We start from the raw sequence: 21,507 nt of genomic DNA, 5'->3' as shown, positions 1-21,507 counted from the left end.
TCTGACAGGTAAGGGATTGTCCATCAAATACGTTAGAAAATATGGTGAAGGGGAGCTTGAAGAGATATTGAGGACAATTATTTATATCTTCAATATGAAAAATAGAATCTGCTTGCTATTTTTAACCATGTAATCATTTATCGGTGAAGGCTTAGGCCCTTTTGTGGCGTAATATTTGTTATAGGATCCAAAACGGTAATGTTACACGTGACATAATTTATGGAAGGCTCCTAAGTGAGTTCTTGGAATCAAAACTAGGATAACTTTTTGCTTTACTTTCTTCTATCTTATCCCTTAGTTTTTAAAGCAATATGTTAAGGTCTGTCTTCGTTATAAGAATCATAAAAATTATAACAGAAGGATCTAATAAAAAACTTACTCCTGTCTTTAGAATAAAACGTGGATGCCAAACAAAGAATAAACAGACCAGACTCAGTCTTCCAAAAAATGGGCTTCCAAGTAAAAATGTCATACCAATTACATTAACGATGAAATTCTTCCTCGCATCACCAGCGATGTTCTCAGCAACACACGCGAACAAACCTTCGTACTTCGAGCTAACATTGCTTATGTATAGATTACCAACTTCATCGAAACTAGAATAAAGATATAAAATATTACTGTATGATTTTCCAGTCATTAGTTTTTATATATCAATGTTTCGTGGATTAAAGTGAGGAAATACGGTTGGTACATATATCGATGTCGTATAAACTTTAATAAAATGTATATTGTTTTATGTTATTACTAGGCCGTTTGCGCAGTTTACTGTGATCTTGGTTTCTATTCCAAGGGTTTTGGGTTTAATTCTCGCCCTGAGGCTGGGTGAAAAATATATGTATTCATACATGTATATATTATTTACCCGACTGCCAAGGAAGGGTTATGTTTTTCGCTCGTATCTTGTATGTATGTATGTATATTTGTATGTAATATTCTTTACTACCTCATATTTCCAGAACCACTGAACGGATTTACATAATTGAGGTATCGTTAGGTTCGTCTTAGCTGCCCAAGTGTTCTTAGATAGGTGACTTAAAAAAAAATCAAACATGGCGGCCGCGCGAAGCCATTGTAGTTAATGAAAAAAAAATTTTACATATATATTTTTTTAAAAAATGTATCTATATCAGTTGGCTGTTTCCTAAACATAGCCATAGTCTTCTTTAGGAATAGAGGACTACGTTTGTACATTAAATACATTTTTTAAAATTCTTGATCTGTATACTGAAAGTTACATCTTGGTGCAGTTTTGATTGAATTTGATTCTTGGTTAGCCATACCTCAAATCCGTCGTGTTTTCACTCAAAAGTTCACCTTGATACTCCCACAATATGACCGGCAGTGGGAAGCCGACCGCGTCGCACTCTAGATGAACATTAGATCCCGTGACCACGTCTTGGACTGCTTCTAATGGTGGCTCTATGTGTGGTGGAACTGGAGAGAAAAAAAATTCATTGTCTAGAATATCAAGATGGTTTTAACTTTCTACCGTACTATGTTTACAGCTTTGCTTAATTTTTCTTCACCTTCAGTTTTTAAGAAAAAAAAATTTGCAAATATAATTTACAAAAAAGATGTTATTTGTAACCGTCGTCAAAAATGATTCTTAATTCCACTTTATTTTTTGTGTTACTTCGTAATTTCTTACAGGGAGTCCCGATTTTGATGATAATTTTTTTAATCGAAATTAGTACTAGTCATGTGGTCCCATTTAAATTGAATCGAGTTCAGACCAGTAGTTTTTGAGTTATCTCTATTAATGTGTATTGTAATATACTTGTCGATGTAAATTCGTCGGTTTTTTTTCGTTTGAGAAAAAAAACGCTACGACTTCCAATGCTTCGCTTATTTTGGGTATAACAGGTACACTTAAACGCATTAACCTGTAGTATCCCACTGCTGAGCATAGCCTCTTTCACTATATAGGAGAACGATCAGAGCTTAATCGAAGAAGTAGTTATTATTGATATTTACCCCAAACATAAACAGTGTAGTTGAGTGAAGAGTTTCCATACTGATTGCTCGCGAGGCAGGTGTATTCCCCAAAGTCCGTTACATTTGCCACGAATCTGGGGATTTTTATTTTATTATTTTAATTGCTTGATTTTTTTTTTATTATTTTAATTGAAATATATAGAGACGTTATTGGTTGATTTGGCGCAAAGGTCACGGCAAAACATTTTTGGGCTAGCGTTTGGATCCCCTTTCTAGGCAAATATTTGCATTGCCAATACAACTGTTTTTACGCTGTGTTAATTTCTGGACACGCACCTGGTCGTCGAGTGGGAAACGTTTTTTATTATTGTGTTCTGTCTTTTGATAAAATTAAAATTTATAAAATTAAATTGTTAAAACAAAAGTAAGAGGAAAAAATTTGACATACGTGACTATACCAATTACTACCGAAGTTTTATTGAAGTAGAGAACAGTAGAAAATATCTTGCTTAAAATTGGAGCAGCCCAAAATTAGGTGGACCTCGATTTTACAGAAGATAACAGCCAAATAACACTGCAGAACCACCTCGAGCCGCCGACCCTACTCCCGACCCTTCCAATGAGCTCTGGCTACCTCACCACAGGAACCCAACACTGCTCGAAAGCAAGTATTATATTCCCGTGATCTTCTATAAGGTCGAAGTACTTCCTCACTCGGACTACTCCAGATTTTGGGCAGGATATTTCCTGCTGTGCCCTAGCTCAGTAAAAACTACTAACCTCAAACCGTACTCATCAACATAGAGCCTCGGACTAGTAACCAGGTGTCCGTCTTTCAGCCAGGCCAGATGTGGCGATGGGGCTCCGTCCGCGTCACAGTGGAGGACCACCATCTCACCTTCACGCACTGACACCTCTCGATCTTGAGGGACCGTGATCTGTGGCGGCTCTGAGTGGGAGGAGACACACTTTGAGATACAAAATGAAATTAAATAATTAAAAAATAAACGTATCAAACTCAACAGCGCCCACTAGAATTTACTCCTGTGTCGGGCGTTTGGAAACAAAACACACAAGAATAAACGCCCAGACCATATCAAAGATATCTATTTATCTATGGCTAACACAAGTGTTCGCTATGTGCGGGAATCGAACCAATGACCACCAAGCCACAGCCATAAGCCAACGGTGTGATCGTTGCGTTAACGCGTCAAAATTTGACAATATTTATTTTACCATTGGTGATTATATAGACTTAAAATCGAAATAGTAATGGCATCAAATTTAACTAAAAATTTAATAAAATTGCTACATTATAACATTAGGTATACACCGCTGTAGGTTAATTCAGCAAGTAATTTCCATGCTAGGGAATATAATGGTCTATATAATTTAATGAAATAAAACACCAATCAAATACAGCGTTGGCTGCTTAGTCAATAAAATAATAAAAAATAATCAGGAAACTTACGATAAACAGCAACGTTAAATTCTTTAGTAACAAAGCCCAAAGCGCTGCTCGCATTACATTTGAACACGCCACTGTCAAATGCTGTAGCATTAGCTATCACTAAAACACTGTCGTTTGATAAATATCTGAAATTTATACACGATAATTGATTATTATTGTTTGTATATTATACTGTTGTTTCTTTCGCGTTCATTAGAGGAAAAGCTTGCTTAAATATTTTAAAGTCTGTAGTCCTTCAATTCAAACCATAGCTTAACTACAGTTTTTTCAAAAAATATCTTCTGAGTTCTAAGATTAGCGCATTCAAACAAACAACCAAACATTTCTGCTTTATAATATTAGTCTAAATTGTATTTAAAATGTATTCTTGATTAAAACGTAAAATTATAATGATAAGAAACATTTGAGAACACGCATCCTTTTTGTTTGGAAAATCTTACCGTCCAGTTGATTGTTTTATTTAAAAAGTTAATGAGTTTTAAAAAAATATTATGGTTACATTCTAGACTTACATGTGTGGTTTTTTTTGCACGATTAATGTAAAATATAGAAATACAAAAGTTGTTTAAACACAATTAATTTTTTTTTTGGAACTAGCCGTACCCTGCGGTTTCACGCGTTAATTTGAAAAAAAAAGGTCTATATCTTATATATAAATTTATCGCGCTAGTAACAATACTCGTCCGAAACGACTGGACCGATTTTTATGACATTTTGTGTGCATATCGGGTAGGTCTGGGAATCGGCCAACATCTATGTTTCATACTCTTAAGCTATAAGGGGGGGGGGATTAAGGTGGTTAATGGCAAAACAACGTTTGCAGAGTCAACTAGCATCTCATAAATAAATAAATAAATAAATCTGATAAGGTCATATCACTACATAGTATAAAACAAAGTCGCTTTCTCTGTCCCTGCACATGTATGTACGCTTAGATCTTTAAAACTACGCAACGGATTTTGATGCGGTTTTTTTTAATAGATAGATTGATTCAAGAGGAAGGTTTATATGTATAATAACATCCATTAAATAGTGGAGAAATACTGTTATTTTTGAGTTTTCTAATGTTATGTCGTAAATAATTATTTTTTTTTCGCTTAAATTGCAAACGCAGGCTGAACCCTACGAGATTTATCAAAATAATGTACTAAGTATTGTACACATTGAAAAGGTCTATAGAAAACTCCGCGATGGTATATACCTATCTCTTATGGATATCCCACAATAACATTTTTTTGTCATTTACTTTTTACGACAAATAATGGCCAATTTTCGAAGCGATTTTAACCAATACAGCATTAATCCTTATCCAATTAAATACCTTAAATACATTGTTGATTTAATATAGATCTATATGGCTCTTTACAGCATATGATTTAAATGAATATTTTCGAAGATATTACAGATTTAAAAATCGCGGAACGTAGCGTTTGCGGCGGTTCCGGCCGGCTTTTACTCTAAGTTAACGCGTGCGGGTCACGGGCAGTAATGAATAAATCAAAACTACTGGATCGATTTTAATCATTTTTTCAGTGAATGACATAGGCTATAATTATATTTTATACCCGTGCGAAGCCGGAGCGGGTCGCTAGTACCTTCTATAAGTAAATCCATCACAAAAAGAATTTTTCAATTCGACCCACTACTTTTTGAGATTAGCGCGTGCAAACAAACAAAAAACGAACTCTTCAGCTTTATAATATTAGTAATGATTATGAGTTATCGAACAATTATTCGTGCGATATAATACGTCGTGAGTATATATTTTAAATATTAACTAAAACTAAAATATATATAAAATTAGCTGTGTGGCTACGGCATAAAGAATATAATAAAGAATATAATAATAATAGCCACCCCCTCTCTTCTCGTAGGTGTCGTATGAGGCGACTAAGGGATAACGCAGTTCCACTACTACCTTGGAACTTAAAAAGCCGACCGATAGCGGAATAACCACCCAACTGCTGGCTTTGAAATACACAGGCCGAAGACGAGCAGCAGGCTTCGGTGCGACAAAGCCCGTACTGCGGTCACCAACCCGCCTGCCCAGCGTGGTGACTATTGGCAACACACATGAGTTCACGCCATTTTTGACGCGAACTTTTGGAGGCCTATGTCCAGCACAGGCTACAATAGGCTGAAATGATGATGATGATATATTCTAAAACTTCCAGTAAAACGTTTTAAAATTATAGTAACCCTCGACAACAGCTTTCATAAAATTGTTCCACAGGAACCTATTCTGAGACAATTTTTAAATGTCTTTTTCAATACAGTGTGTGAAACTACACTTATATTTTTTTCAATAATATTTAAAAATTTTATTATTAAATTAAATTTAAAATTTTATTATTTTAAAAAAATTTAAATTGATTTTCAATAAAATTGACGTTTAAAAAAGTACCTAAATAATAAAATTATTTAGCCATTATTACAATGAATATAAAATGAACGCGTTTGATTCAACAGTCGCTTGTAGATCCTAATGTACTTAGCGCGATGTTATAACGTCGTAGATAAACAATTTATCTTTTAGACATTTATTATTAGGTATCAAATTTTAATTTAAAATACTGTCACAGTCTGACTATGTTCTAGCTTTTCTAGGCAGTCAAAGTACAGTTGATAATAAATTGCCCGTAGGATAAGCGTAATGCCTGTGGATGTTGATTTTAATAATAATAAAACTAGTCTAAATTATGACAGAAATTAAATTTGTACACATACACATGAGTAGAATACGTAACCGGATATCCGTCTTTTGTCCAAGTCACGATTGGAGGGGGAATCCCCGAAACGTTGCAACTTAACTTTATTTCAACCCCAGATTTCATTTCTATTGGACCTTCTAAATGAGACTCTTGTGATACATTAAATTCAGGCGGATCTACAATAAACGATATAGCAATAAAAAATTAATATTCTAACTTTCTAAATATAAGGGAGGCATGCTAATGCTTTGCCTTCTGTCCTCGTGAATTCCAATAATTTAAATTAACTTAGGTACCTATTTATTTTGAAAAATAAAACAGTTTTACATTACATAGCATATAAAATAAAACAATACATGTAGCACTGAAGCTTTCACAACCTATAAATAAAGTAAAACTTTAGGTAGGTACAAAATAAACTTAATTATTGCTTTTCATAATGGCTAATAAAAAAAAACCATTAAGAACGGATACATTAACTCTAAACTTACATTGAACAATCAATTCAACGTCATTCATATCAGCTCCCAGGATATTTTCTGCAGTACATCTGTATATACCTGAGTGACTTTTCTTTGTCTTTACTATTACGATATTTTCATCTTTTATCGTCACTCCATCAGGCAAAACGGAGTATTCTGTGGAATTATGTTTGTAATACCAAGATATACTTGGTTTAGGTTTGCCTTTTTGTATTCTGTAAAAAGAGTTATATTAAGATGTCGGAAATCTTCGAAAAAAATAATCGGAATCATAGAAAAAAAATATCCAAACAATAAAGCTTAAAATTTTAGACCTTAATTGAAGTAAATTTGAAGACCTATAAGTACTAAGCCCTGTTTTGTTACAAATGTACACAAGTAAGAAGTTAAAATCTAAAGGACTTTAATTTGAAAATATAATTGCATTAATTTTTAGATATTTAACTTTAAAAATCTCACCTACATGTGATTTCTGCTGTTTTTCCCTTCTGCGTTACTATCTTATTTATTTTCTTTATTATCACAGGTTTTTCTGAAATTATTTCAATGTTTTTATTAAATATGTAATTATTATATGTAATTATAACATATAATATATCTATATCGATATTCTGGTCCTTAAAATAATTAATTCACAAAATACTAAAATTTTATATGAAACTTTTTTTCTTTATTATCTGTATCAAAGTCAGGTTTAACTACAGTTACAATATATGCTTTTTTTATTTCAAACTAATTATAGTTTTTAGACTTACCTAATCCATGCACTCTCAAAGTTCCACTGACCGTCATGTTTTCAAAGCCATTATCAGCTTTACAAATATAGAGACCCAAGTCATCGAAATTAACCTTATGTATTTTGACAACAGTGTTGTTTCCAGACACATCAACATTGTCGTTAGTTTGGATACGAGTGTCGTTGTGGTACCATGTGATATTGGGAGGGGGGTAGGAGTCAATGTTACAAATTAAGTCAATTTGGGCAAATAGTTCTGTCGATATATCTGTAAAAATTTTGACACTAAATGAAATCTCTTAAATAGTTATTATTTGTGGTCGCAACTGCAATTAAAAATAGATATTGCTTATAAGCTAAAATAACATAACAAACTCGTACTCGTAATAATTCCATCCTTTACCATAATTAAAGCTACTCATAAAATCACTCAGTAAAATATGTAGAGTAATGCAAAAAAATGCTTGTTTACGAATACCACTAACGTATATAACAGCCAAGTACTGTAACTACAGATTGCTATCTCATCGCTATTACCTTAATGTGTAATGTAAGATTCTAAGAAATACCTGTAAAGCCTTGAATCAAGACCATCTTTCTCCTAACATTTATAGTAGCGCTATCTTGGTCGATGCCTTCAGCGTTTTCCCCAAAACAAAAATACGTTCCGTTTATTGGTTCCTTTTGACTATCCAGTGTGAGGACACTCTTATACACGTTCGGTTCAGGGTTCGTTATCTAGTTCAGAAAGGTAACAATTTAGAGTTTCGAAAAAAAAATGTTTAATTTTGTAGCTGAAAATATAATAGTTCAGTACCATCCAATTTTTTTTTCTAATAAGATGATGAAGGTATATATATAGTCTACAGTTTTAGCAATTGTTGCAGTAACATACATATGTAGTTGAGGTACGATATAAAGAGTTTATAAGTCGACCTATTTACATAAGCTACAACTGTGGACTTTGATAAAATTTAAAGATTTATCAAATTGAGATATAGCATTTTGTTTAAAAACTTACCACATTGGGCAGGAATCTCTCCGTCTCCATGTGCCACAAAATACGTGGTTTTGGCTTTGCAACTATTGTACAGAGAAGCTCGTGTGTGGTTCCGTTCAAAACTGTTATATTTTTCACACCTTCGATGACTACTTGAGGTTTTTTTAATACTATAAGTTCGATTGTATCGAATGCTGAAAATTTTAGACATAATCCAATGTGTGATGTGCAAGAATTTTCAAAATTAGATAATTTAAATCTCTTATTAACTAGGTGCGCCCGCGACTTCGTCCGCGTGTAATTTAAAAAAAATAGTTATTGTTTAGTTCGTAGAGTTATAAGATACAAAAAAAATAATAAAATAAAAAGTAGCCTAAGTTACCCCTTATTACATCAGTTATCTGCCAGTGGAAGTCCCGTCAAAATCGGTCCAGCCGTTTCAGAGATTAGCCGGAACAAACACACAGACTTAAAAAAATTATAAAAAATGTTATTTTGGTATATGTATCGTGTATACATACAAATTAATTTAATTAAAAGCGGTTATTTTAATATTACAAAAAGACACTAATTTTATTTATTTGTATAGATGTCTAATACATGTGTTCCATAAAGAAACGACTAAATTCGGTCAAATACTTGTAAAATTAACATTTTTCACATTAACTTTAATTTACAGTTCCAAAATTAAATTATATGTGTAGTATCTAAAATTGAAAACAATTTAAGTTAAAAGGAAAAATATATACATATTTTACATACATACCATTATAAGAATCTCGGATAGCTTTACAAGTCCAAATACCATCATCGGTTACATTCTTAACATCCAGTACTGCGTTATAATTCTTATCAATTTGTTTACTGTCGTATATGGTTTTATTATTATGTAACCATTGTATTTGGAGGGCGTTCTCAACGTGACAAACTAATTGTACGTCCGAATGTTCACTCTTAGAGATCGTGTGGGGTCCTAATATTTGTGCTGTGGGTTCTACTTGAACCGTTACTTGCATTGAATCGTTCGCGTAACCAGCTGTTGTGCAGAAAGTGTTATATTTACACAATTTTCACAAATGAGTTCAGCCATTTTTGGCGCGAACTTGTGGAGGTCTTGTGGATGTCTAGCAATGGACATAATATCTTAAACATAGCTTGTACGAGTAAAAACGTACATATCGAATTAAAATAAACAGCGTCAATAATACTCAGGTGATTCCGGCCTTTTAGATAAAGCAATAATTTTATTCATATTTAATTACAAAATTATTAAAAAAAATTGTTATTTTAAAATTTTAGGAAGAATTTTTTTTATTACATTTTATTCATATTTTTAATTTAGCGTTCAAAAAAGACTGTCACAAGAATAACGTCTATCATCTTATCACCTCAGTCGTTAACCAGTCACAGCCTATTAAAAGTTTACGCCTAAAAAGTAAAGTTTACGCCTGTATTTATATAAATTTTTATTTTAGTGGTGACTAAATATTAAGATATTCGCTCGCTCGCTTCAGCCTGTAATATCCCAATGTTGGGCATAGGCCTCTTTCCCCATTTAGGAGAGGGATCAGAGCTTAACCCACCACGCTCTTCTAATGCGGGTTGGCTTATTGAGATGTAAAACTCGATATATATCATTGCTATTAATTATAGTGTTACACAGTTCCTTACATGACTGTAGCGCTTGCAACAATGTCGAATTATAGGAAACTCAGAATGACCAACGATAGATCTTTTGAAATTTATTTTTATCGATCCTAAATTTATAAGAAAACTTGGCATAATGTTTTAGTCCAATAGCTAAATTAATGTATTCCAAGACGAAGATATAGGATCCTATAAATTCTTAACATCGTAGTAAATTTATTAAAGTAAATACAACAAGTATATTATATAGTATTAAGCAGAAACTTACCTCTATTAGCAGCGACACATGTGTATAAACCGGAGTTTTTTTCAGTCACATTTGGTATAATTTTCCTAAACTTGTAGTAACCGTCCATCGATGGCTCGAACCTCATATCCACCGCTGGATAAAGAATACCAGTCAGCGTTATACCTCCTAAACATATCTTTATTAATATTATAAACATGAGATATTTGACTTGTTGTTTCTTTATAATGGATGAACTAAAAAAATACTTGACCTATTTTACATAGGCTATATTTTTAGGGGAGAAAACAGACCAGCAAAATTTGCATAGTCCACGAGGGCCTAGTTGCTAAACTAAAAACTAGTAAAATATAAAATATACAGTATCTGTATGATTATGGTTCGATAATTTGAAAAATATTCAATGAATAGGCTTGCAATTTTGACAAGTTTGCCTGTACTTTTATTTCTAAAAGTGTCCTCTCAAACTTTTTTCCTGAACATGAAATAAACATATATCTTTAAAAGTTGACTTATTGTCAAGTTAAAGTCTTACAATAATTCCAAAACGTCCCGTTGAACACGAGCTGAGTACGTTGTAAAAGAGCTTCACTGAATATTGTGCAGGCTATCGCCAAGTGTCCGTGTTCAGATATAGTCGTGTTTGCCGTCGATATGTTGACACGTGGTGGATCAACTAGGAATTAAACAGATTTTATAAAGCTTTAAATAAATTTCATATCTTTTGAGATATTTGAAAAGTCCGAAAGAGTCTTCATTATAGTGCAAAAAAAAAATAAAAGTGAATAAAAGGAAAAAAGGGATATACATAAAGGAATTAAAAGGGATAATGTTGATTGAAAGATCCAAATGACTTATAGAAATATTTGTAATGAACGTCGATCAAACCCACGAACGAACGAAGCATCTTCATCATTCATCGGTACATTTAGTGCATGTGTAATGTGTGTTTAACGTGGTATATTTGGATAAAATAAAGAAAGTAAAAATATTGTAGCTTACAATATGCAAAGGCATATCACTAATAGCGATCTCTTACCGACAACCCCTAAAATAGAGGAAATATTGATAACATATCTAGATTATACACATAAAGTGTTCAACTGCTAACTGCGGTACTACAAATGGGGATGCTGTAGGTATTATAGTATATAGATCACGTTACATGTAAAAATAAATCTTATATATTTTTGAAGTAAAACTTATTTACTCACGCTTGACTTGGAGAGTTAGCTGGCAAATGCGTGTCGGGAGCGTTCGTTTCATAAGTTTTACTTCAGACGTGTGGTCTAAAGCATACTCGTTTTTTAAATTTTATTTTGTCTTAATATACGAGCTATTCTGGTAAGGTAGTTCTGCTTAAGCCATCCAATGAGCGCGTACGTACGACTACAGTTTACAATAAAAGGACGGTTATATATTACTAATGTGTACAGTGATGCTCACCTATCAAATCAACGACAGTGCTCGCTCTACTCTGTCCAGCGACGTTCGTCGCTACGCAGTGATAAACTCCAACGTTACCTTCACTCATGTCTTTGATCACGTACTCCACAGTGGCAGTCTCTCTGTTAAGACAAATATGAAAAAAAACAAAGTGACTGTGTATAGTCTTCGGGTCAGAAAAGTGTACTAATATATGTACTATATATTTTGATCCAAGCAGTAATCTCCTTTACGGCGAATGAAGCCTATGCCTATGTGTAGCTGTGGGATGTGTTTAAGACTGTATGAATCCATTAAAAAAGTGGTAAAAAGAGGTAAGGTATCATATTATCTTATTCGCTTCTTGATTTTTACTTTTACAGATTTTAAGTTGAGTAACGATTTCTTTTTAGTTGAGTAACGTCTTCAAAAACAAAAAAACATGAGTTCACGCCACTTTTGGCTCGAACTTGTGGAGGCCTATGTCCAGTAGTGGACTGTGATAGGCTGATGTGATGAACGTCTTCAAAAAAGGAGGAAGTTCTTAATTGGATTGAATTTTTATGTGCGTTACCTCATTACTTTTTACTATTCGTATCAACTTTAATGGTTCTGTTTGTATTTGAATACTTATACTCGTGTGTTGTTGTTTTTGAGATATCCCAAGTAATGTGTATTAGAAATCAGTTTTTTTTGTTCTAAAAGTAACACAATTTTTTTATTAAAATAGCTAGCTTTTTGCAGCACGTATCGTATTTGTTATCTTTATCTGACCTCACCAAAATAAATCCAGAAAATATCCACGATTCAGACTCTAACATCCTGCTGCGGGTTGACGGAAACATCCAAACATAATTAATTACATACAACTACATACATCTGTATGAACTTGAATAAGACGAAAGTCATGTTTAACAACCAAGTTATACCGATACCGGTATCGGTCGATGGTACCCTTCTCGAAGTTGTTCAGGATTATATTTACCTAGGCCATACTATCCAACTTGGCCGCAACAACTTCGAGAGGGAGGCCGATAGGAGGATTCGGTTGGGCTGGGCGGCGTTTGGCAGGCTTCGTCGAGTCTTCACTTCGAAGATTCCGCAATGCTTGAAAACAAAAGTCTTCGAACAATTCGTCCTGCCTGTGTTAACATACGCAGCCGAGACGTGGACACTGACGAAGGGACTGGTCCACAAGTTTAGGGTCGCTCAACGTGCAATGGAACGGGCTATGCTTGGGGTTTCTCTTAAAGATAGGATTAGAAATGAGACTATCCGCGAGAGAACGAAAGTAACCGACGTAGCCTACAGAATTAGCAAGTTGAAGTGGCAGTGGGCTGGTCATTTGTGTCGCAGGACCGATGGCCGTTGGAGTAGACGGGTCCTAGAGTGGAGACCGCGTCTTGGCAAACGCAGTGTGGGACGTCCTCCGGCCCGTTGGACCGACGATATACGTAAGATTGCCGGTGTCGGCTGGATGAGGATTGCGGAAGACCGGGATGTCTGGCGCGAACTTGGGGAGGCCTATGTCCAGCAGTGGACTGCGATGGGCTGAAGTGATGATGATGATGATGATGATGAACTACATACATTATATAAACATAAATAATTTATAATGGTTTTGGCAGCATGTATTGACTGTGTTATCTTTCGTCTGTCTTGACCTATATAGGAAAATGCTGAAGACATCCAAGCAATGAAAATACTCACAAAGCGTTCTCAGGCTTCATAAGGCGAAGTGAACCGAAGTTCCAGGCAACTTCTTGAGGCACGGCGCTACGAGAGTGACATAACAGTCTCACACGCTCATGTGTACACGCCATTATCTATACAACATTAATGAAATATAACCTGTATAATATATGCTCTATACCTATTGGTTTCTATACTTTTATGGTTTAACATTTGCTATGCAATGCTCAGTACATTTTTATACTTTAAGGGTGACACATAAGCATACGGTAGCCAGAGCTCCTGGAAGGTCAGGGACAGGATCGGCAACACGCTTGCGATGCTTCTGGTTGATCTGGTCTTGTTGCAGGCCCTTATAGGCTACGGTAACCATTTACCATCAGGTCAGCAACAGCTATACTCTATGTACTCTATGAATCTACTTTAATGAGGTTTTATTATCTGCGCTAATAATTATTTTATTTATATGTTTAAACTATTGTCTTGTTTATGCTTTGCATATAAGCAAAATCTAATTTTAATGTCTCGGTCGCATATCATTTGTTAATCAATAAAATAATACCAATAATACATTTTAGTTCAATACAAGAATAATTTTATAATACCCTCTGCGGCACTGTTAATTCTGGGACATCTGTAACAGATAAAAAATTTCTATTATAAATGATTTAATGCAAAATTTATTACTATAAGCAATAATTTAAAATATATATTACATATAAAAAAAAATATTACAAACAAAACGTTCACTTAATAATGTCGCTTTTATAACATGGAACATGAGAAATTGGATATACGCGAATATTTAGATATTCGCGTATATTATATTTTGTGATACATATTCATAGTAGTGTCATTGTTTTATGGTATTCTTTTCTTCAATATTTTCACATGATAATCTCTCAATTTCATTTCATGTAAACATTATCATTAATGAACAATATTTAATCCTATTTTTCTATCACACCTGGTCTTTTCACTTGGACGGCTGTGGGCCCAACTCTTCGCAATTCTTGTCCGAATTCATCGTGTCCGATGATCTAAAACAAAGTGTATAATAATAAATCGAAAGAAGCAGTTATTTTTATATAACTAGGTCAGTTCCTGCTGTGCCCTACCTCAGTTAAAAGTTTACTGAAAAAGTTGTCGCCCGACGTGGGACAACTTTTATCTGAAAGAGATTCCTAGTTTTTGAACTCATTGTTTTAATTCACTCCACTCTATTATGTTTTTATATTTATAATGCATGTACATAGTATAAGAAATACCAAGTACAATGTGCAATTTAATAATATCTCGTTTTAAAATATTTACGAACAGTAAAAAGCGATAAAACTTACAGCAATATTAAAAAAGTCATTCGGTGGTACAAAAGCATCTGCGACATATGTTTTTTTATCAATTTTCTTCAATGGCACTTCAAATATATTTTTTCCGTCTAAACCGAGGAGTTGAACACGTTCCAATTGAAGGGAAATATTGGTTTCACTCAGAGATATCATCATGTGGTTGTACGCATCTGGAATATTGTGTGAAACAATTTTACGGTACGTGCAGATAATGTATTCTTAAGGAGATTTCGTGAGTCTCTAGTAATGAATCAAAATTAAAACCTTGTAAGGGTCGATAGGTGGTTTCTTCCAAGGAGTTAGGTGGTTTCAACGAGAATCCGTGTTGGAAAGTGAGATTGGACAATCCAACCACTTTCACCGAATGTTCTTCCTCACTTCCCACTATAATACTCCAGTTTCCTGGCTCAGGTTCCAAGACTCTCACTATCTAGAAAAATAATGTAATATTGATACTACCCAAACTCCGACGTAAAATTCTTGTGTTGTAACGTTGTGCTGGAACGTTACTCTAATAAATAAGATCTTGTAGTAAAGGTTAAGTTTTTTCACTTTATTTTTATCATGCTTCTACTTGTAGCGCCATCTATCGGCATTTTTCAACACTTCGTGACTATTTGTGTTTCATATCGGCGTTTTTTCTCTAACAGACTTGATAGATGCCGCTGATGTTTTTTAGTAATTATTGATCTTTCTTTAATAAAATCAATTTAATTGTAATTAGAAATTCTAAATTTAATATTCCTGTCTACTCCTTAAATTATAAAATAATTTAATATCTAAATTTAAACTTAATAATTTATAAAAATACAGACTATGCTTAACGCATAGACTTTTGCTTGTCAATATTCCCGAGCGCGGGAAGGAGCGCCTTGCTCGCGTGTCTTTGCTTCTTTTTTTCTTTGCACTTCGTTGCCGCCGAACCTCGAGACCTAACCTCGACTCTAACTCGGCTTAAATCCCGCTGGGGTAAGTTCTCATGATATCTATTATAATTACATATTGCTGGTGTTCTTAACTTAACGAGAAAATTGTAATTATTTATTATTTTGCTAATTGTGACACTGGTTTCTGAATTGTTCTTTTCCTGACTCGGAACTTTCTTCGTTCCAGGATTTATTTTTAGATTTATATCTTTGCCGCGCTTTGTGCGCTTGATTATACTTTGCTACAAATCGAGTCACTGCCCTCGATTAATAACGGGCTGACTGATTACTGGCATTTACACCGGTGGAGATCTCCGCCGGTCATCGGACGAAGACGGAACTGAAGACCATCATCGCCGGGAATTAGTCAGGCCAGTGTCCTTCCATTTTACTTTCTAAGGTACGTTGTCGCGGCGTGGGCCAGCTAAGGAAATAAAGGCTGAAAATCAGGTGCCTAACGCGCCTGATTCCGAACCTACCCCCTTTTCTGACCGCGTGCTACTAAAATTTTATAACTTTAAAATAAGTTTATTATTCTACTTCTACAACTCCTAAAACCACAAAGCGCGGCAGTAGCGCCCTTAACGTGTAATTTCTAAGGCCTGCTCACGTTGTGATAGCGTATTTTTTCGTATTTTGTGTAAATCTAATCTACCTACACTTGCTGCATTGTGAACGTGAGGTGACCTATCGCCGAGCGAACTGGTACGTACTTATTTATTTGCTTAATTATTGTTTAATTGTCACTATATTTCCTATAATTGTATATTTGTTTCGTATGTTATAATTTGCTACAATATTTTGTTATTTCGAATCGGCCTATGCTATACGTCAAAATTTTTAAGTAGTTATTTAACATATCGCTTTAAAACTATAAAATTACTACAAAACTCTATTAATTGTTGTAATACGTGTTAGTTCGCGGAGCTATAGTAATAACTATTAAATTCAATTTATTTTTACAAAAATTTTTCAACTACCTACAATTAGTTTCATTTCCGAATTCATAAATTTTCTATCGTTGTTTTTACATTTTATTTGTCACTAAGCGTAATTCTGTGTAGGTAATAGGTAGCATACTTTGTAAAGAACACCATTTAACTATACTTACATGTAAACAGCTGATCTATTATTCGACAATCTTAACTATTTGCGATTTGTATAACTTCTATAACTTTTAAAATTTTAACTATTTAAGATTTCTGTAACCTACGTTATCTTATTGTTTTGTATAACTTAATAGTAATCGTTTTGATCGCTAGATATCATGGAAACATACCCCATTAAATTCTTTTTGCTAAACAAAAATGAATTAAACTATGAAGTATTAATCAGAGGCGAGGAACCTGCTTCAACCGTACTAGGGTTGCGTAGACAGATAAATAAATTGACTCCTATTATTCCCACTACTGACATTTGTGAGTCGGGTATTGACCCCGAGGTCGATATCACAGGTGCACTTTCATCCTTGTCGGAATTGTTATCTCGTGTTAAAAGTTTAGAGGAAAGGTTTGATTCAAATCTTTTTGAACGAACTAGGGTACCCATATAGACTACAATGGACCCCCATTTATACTAAGACTAAATACTGCTGTCAACTTTAATATTTTTAACATCTACTACCTAAATTATGCTGTATTAAATAAACTAAATAATACTATTTAATACTCTTAAACTACCTTATTGAGTGAACAACATAGTGCTGCAGTTGTTTACTCTGTGTGTAAGGATCTTTGTGTCGCTACCTACTACTGACTAAAAGATTATTATGAGAGGTGAAAGAGTGTATGTGATGTGATGTATGCAATGTGATGTATGTGATGGGATGTATGTGATGTGATGTATGTATAGAATGGAAGTGTAGTAAGTTTAGTTGTTATGCATAGTTGGTGTGTAGGACTGCAATTAAGTATTTTATCTTGCAGTGAGTTTAGTAGTTAGTTCAGTCGGATTTTGCTCTAGTTGGCAAAATCCTACGCTTTTTGGCGGGGTACTGTAACGTTGTGCTGGAACGTTACTCTAATAAATAAGATCTTGTAGTAAAGGTTAAGTTTTTTCACTTTATTTTTATCATGCTTCTACTTGTAGCGCCATCTATCGGCATTTTTCAACACTTCGTGACTATTTGTGTTTCATATCGGCATTTTTTCTCTAACAGACTTGATAGATGCCGCTGATGTTTTTTAGTAATTATTGATCTTTCTTTAATAAAATCAATTTAATTGTAATTAGAAATTCTAAATTTAATATTCCTGTCTACTCCTTAAATTATAAAATAATTTAATATCTAAATTTAAACTTAATAATTTATAAAAATACAGACTATGCTTAACGCATAGACTTTTGATTGTCAATATTCCCGAGCGCGGGAAGGAGCGCCTTGCTCGCGTGTCTTTGCTTCTTTTTTTTCTTTGCACTTCGTTGCCGCCGAACCTCGAGACCTAACCTCGACCCTAACTCGGCTTAAATCCCGCTGGGGTAAGTTCTCATGATATCTATTATAATTACATATTGCTGGTGTTCTTAACTTAACGAGAAAATTGTAATTATTTATTATTTTGCTAATTGTGACACTGGTTTCTGAATTGTTCTTTTCCTGACTCGGAACTTTCTTCGTTCCAGGATTTATTTTTAGATTTATATCTTTGCCGCGCTTTGTGCGCTTGATTATACTTTGCTACAAATCGAGTCACTGCCCTCGATTAATAACGGGCTGACTGATTACTGGCATTTACACCGGTGGAGATCTCCGCCGGTCATCGGACGAAGACGGAACTGAAGACCATCATCGCCGGGAATTAGTCAGGCCAGTGTCCTTCCATTTTACTTTCTAAGGTACGTTGTCGTGGCGTGGGCCAGCTAAGGAAATAAAGGCTGAAAATCAGGTGCCTAACGCGCCTGATTCCGAACCTACCCCCTTTTCTGACCGCGTGCTACTAAAATTTTATAACTTTAAAATTAGTTTATTATTCTATTTCTACAACTTCTAAAACCACAAAGCGCGGCAGTGGCGCCCTTAACGTGTAATTTCTAAGGCCTGCTCACGTTGTGATAGCGTATTTTTTCGTATTGTCGAAAATCAAAATGTCGAAGAACTTTCAATACTTCTAAAAAGGTCAAATTGGAATTTTATTTTATATGCGCATACCAACGATTTTTAATTTATATTAAATTATTCAAATTACATTTCTCTTTGCTTAAAAGAACCCACAATTGTGGGCATGTTTAACTACCATATAAACTACATAACTACTTAAAAAAGGGAAGTGAGTTAATTACCATAATTTCTGACAAATCCAAAGTAGTGACTAATTGTGGTGGGCCAGTGAGTTCTTTGCCGCTTGGGTTGACCACTTTAATCTGAGGTTTCGAACCGGAGACCGACACCGTAACTTCACCTACTGACTTATCTACTGGGATCTAGAAACAAGATCAAACTTCCTATATTCCACGGTTATCGAGTATTCCACCATATCGAGTTTTGGCAATAGTCATATTGGTTGAAGTATTTGGTAAATTTTCTAGTCTCTTGTGAAGAAGGCGATGATTAAGTATTTTAAGAACAGTAAATAATAACAAGAATTTAAGTAGTCATTTAAATTCAGTCACAAGTTTATATAAAAGTTTTTGAAGGTGGATTATATGGAAAATGTTCAATTACCTTCTGAGTATAATTATATCCTGCAGGATTGAAGGCTGATCCCAAGTTAACAGTCCTTCCCTTAATAGAGGACCGAACAAATTCTAAAACCTAAGAAATTCCTAAATACAATATATATAAGATTTTTTTTACTGTGAATTTTATTGTAGGTACATTAAAAAAATTTTTTTTTTTGGAAAATTGATCAACGTAACGTATATAAATACCTTATAAACACTAGATTTATTCAAATTAAACACTTGTCCGGAGCTAGCAGCAGCTATCTGTTGGTACACCTTATACGAGGGTTTGTCCAAGTCGTTACAATGTCCAGTCAGTACAAAAACCACCTATAACCAAAAGGTTTAAAAAATTATAACAATTTTGCTGATCTTTATTTTAGTGATAATAACTAAGGTAACTAATAATAATAATAAAATAAGTTTTGGTGCATCGACCTTTGCCACATAGCCCATTACAAGTCTCTACTACCATTCTGACAATTTTTATGTATTTCATTTACTAATAAAAGTAAATTTACTACTTCACACTCACCTGACTCTGCATCTTCTGAATAGAGTCTAGCACCGATCCTACCAACTTATGATCGGAAGCCGTAGCATCAGTGAATACATATATGAAGGACCGAGGTTTACTGACTTTTAAGGCCATCAGTATGCCTGTTAGTGACTTTTCGGGACAATCACCACCTCCATAAACGCGAACTATATTTAGTGCTGATTTGAACACTTGCTTGTCTTTTGTTACTGTTGCCGGTCCAACAGCTGTTACAGAACCAAAACTTTTATTTAAGAAACCATATTTAAAATGCTGTAATAATTTCAAACTTTTAAGAACGAACTACGAAACTTTTACGAAAGTAGCTAACTTAATTCTTCAATCACTAAACAATAATACAATTGGCACATATACATTATATAATATAGGTATACCTAAAATAATAAATAAAAAATAATTAAGTAAAACACTTTCCAATAACAAACTAATTTTTAAAAAATGGCAGAAAAGAAACATGAACAAGATGAAAGATCCAATTAACATTTTATCATCCCTTCCTAAGTTGATATAAGCGTTCTGTTATTGTTCTTGTAGAAGTAAATAATGTTATTATCATTAAGTATCTTGTGATGTAACTGTAGGTGTATCTCTCTCACTATAAACATTCCAAAGGCAGACTGTAACTGCAAGGTCATAATAACTTTACTTACCAGGGTCATGAAAAGGCACGAAAACAAAATTAGCAATAACATTGCTGTCTTCGAGCGCAGTCTTCAAAATCATCTCAGCGCCTTCTCTGAGCTGCCTCAAATCGTTAAACATAGATCCCGTTGTGTCGAAAACAAACACCAAACTTCCTTTGCCATCATCATCGCTCAACTTGATCCTAGTATCATTAATCGAGGGCACAACTTCATACTGTTGATAATTTGAAACGAAAGTTAAAAAAGTTATGCCAAAAAGAATATTCGCGGTCATTTTAGATTTAGATTGGTAAGCTAACGCTCATTCTTGAGTAAAGTTTTGGAGAGCACTAATCATTATAGTAACGTTACGAGGTTTATCGCTAACCTTTGACTTCATAATCAATTTAGGTTAAAAGGAAGTCGTTGTTTAAGAACCGTTTTATCTTTATGGGTAATGCAAAACTGTTTGAATCATTATACGACCAGCTCCTACCTCTTATGCTTATGTTTAAAAAAAGATAGGATTATATTTTGGTTCTAAAATAAAAAGTAGTTAATCGGTTTTACTAAATCACTTTTCAAGGATGTTTTATTTTTTATTTTAGACCACGTTAACCATAATTAAGAACTGCAAATCTGTACAAATAAATAAAATTGGAGTGTCCGTTTGTAATATTAAAATAACCGCTTTTACTAAATACATATGGATGTATACACGGTACATATACCAAAATAACATTTTTTATAATTTTTGTCTGTCTGTCTGTCTCTTCGTTCTGGCTAATCTCTAAAACGGGTGGGCCGATTTTGACGAGACTTTCAGTGGCAAATAGCTGATGTAGTAATGAATAACTTAAGCTACTTTTATTTGAGAAATTTATTTATTTTATAACTCTGCAGGCTGTATAAATTTTTTGTTAAATTCCATGTGAATGTAGCGAGCACAGCTCATCATCACATCACCATCATCACGTTAGCTTATCTAGCGCATGAGCTGAACTGAGCGAGCCTCGTACGCCGCAATGACATCCCCGCAGT

At 34.0% G+C, this 21,507-nt stretch overlaps 1 protein-coding gene and 1 long non-coding RNA gene across 2 annotated transcripts in view; both read right to left on the bottom strand.

Moving 5' to 3' along the window:
• LOC123663053 (hemicentin-1-like) overlaps positions 1 to 21,507 on the bottom strand; it is a 47,374-nt gene that overhangs the window by 25,118 nt on the left and 749 nt on the right. The window contains exons 2-26 of the mRNA XM_045597794.1: positions 20,494 to 20,669; positions 19,820 to 20,049; positions 19,492 to 19,614; positions 19,286 to 19,375; positions 18,904 to 19,044; positions 14,963 to 15,128; positions 14,690 to 14,868; positions 14,317 to 14,389; positions 13,955 to 13,983; positions 13,368 to 13,483; positions 11,679 to 11,800; positions 10,768 to 10,908; positions 10,254 to 10,367; positions 9,105 to 9,374; positions 8,360 to 8,532; positions 7,908 to 8,076; positions 7,358 to 7,606; positions 7,062 to 7,134; positions 6,612 to 6,817; positions 6,137 to 6,296; positions 3,410 to 3,534; positions 2,719 to 2,887; positions 1,978 to 2,072; positions 1,284 to 1,437; positions 475 to 596 (exon numbers count right to left, since the gene is read on the bottom strand). Coding sequence (XP_045453750.1) covers positions 475 to 596; positions 1,284 to 1,437; positions 1,978 to 2,072; positions 2,719 to 2,887; positions 3,410 to 3,534; positions 6,137 to 6,296; positions 6,612 to 6,817; positions 7,062 to 7,134; positions 7,358 to 7,606; positions 7,908 to 8,076; positions 8,360 to 8,532; positions 9,105 to 9,374; positions 10,254 to 10,367; positions 10,768 to 10,908; positions 11,679 to 11,800; positions 13,368 to 13,483; positions 13,955 to 13,983; positions 14,317 to 14,389; positions 14,690 to 14,868; positions 14,963 to 15,128; positions 18,904 to 19,044; positions 19,286 to 19,375; positions 19,492 to 19,614; positions 19,820 to 20,049; positions 20,494 to 20,669 — 3,665 coding nt within the window. The remainder of the gene's footprint in view (positions 1 to 474; positions 597 to 1,283; positions 1,438 to 1,977; positions 2,073 to 2,718; positions 2,888 to 3,409; positions 3,535 to 6,136; positions 6,297 to 6,611; positions 6,818 to 7,061; positions 7,135 to 7,357; positions 7,607 to 7,907; positions 8,077 to 8,359; positions 8,533 to 9,104; positions 9,375 to 10,253; positions 10,368 to 10,767; positions 10,909 to 11,678; positions 11,801 to 13,367; positions 13,484 to 13,954; positions 13,984 to 14,316; positions 14,390 to 14,689; positions 14,869 to 14,962; positions 15,129 to 18,903; positions 19,045 to 19,285; positions 19,376 to 19,491; positions 19,615 to 19,819; positions 20,050 to 20,493; positions 20,670 to 21,507) is intronic.
• On the bottom strand, positions 16,662 to 17,279 carry LOC123662647. The gene is made up of 2 exons (XR_006744533.1): positions 17,169 to 17,279; positions 16,662 to 17,083 (listed from the first exon to the last, which is right to left on the bottom strand). It is a non-coding gene; the product is annotated as an uncharacterized LOC123662647 (long non-coding RNA).

Source organism: Melitaea cinxia, chromosome 19, assembly GCF_905220565.1.
Source record: "Melitaea cinxia chromosome 19, ilMelCinx1.1, whole genome shotgun sequence".
Lineage (NCBI taxonomy): Eukaryota > Metazoa > Arthropoda > Insecta > Lepidoptera > Nymphalidae > Melitaea > Melitaea cinxia.
This window is presented reverse-complemented; position numbering and strand designations above follow the sequence as displayed.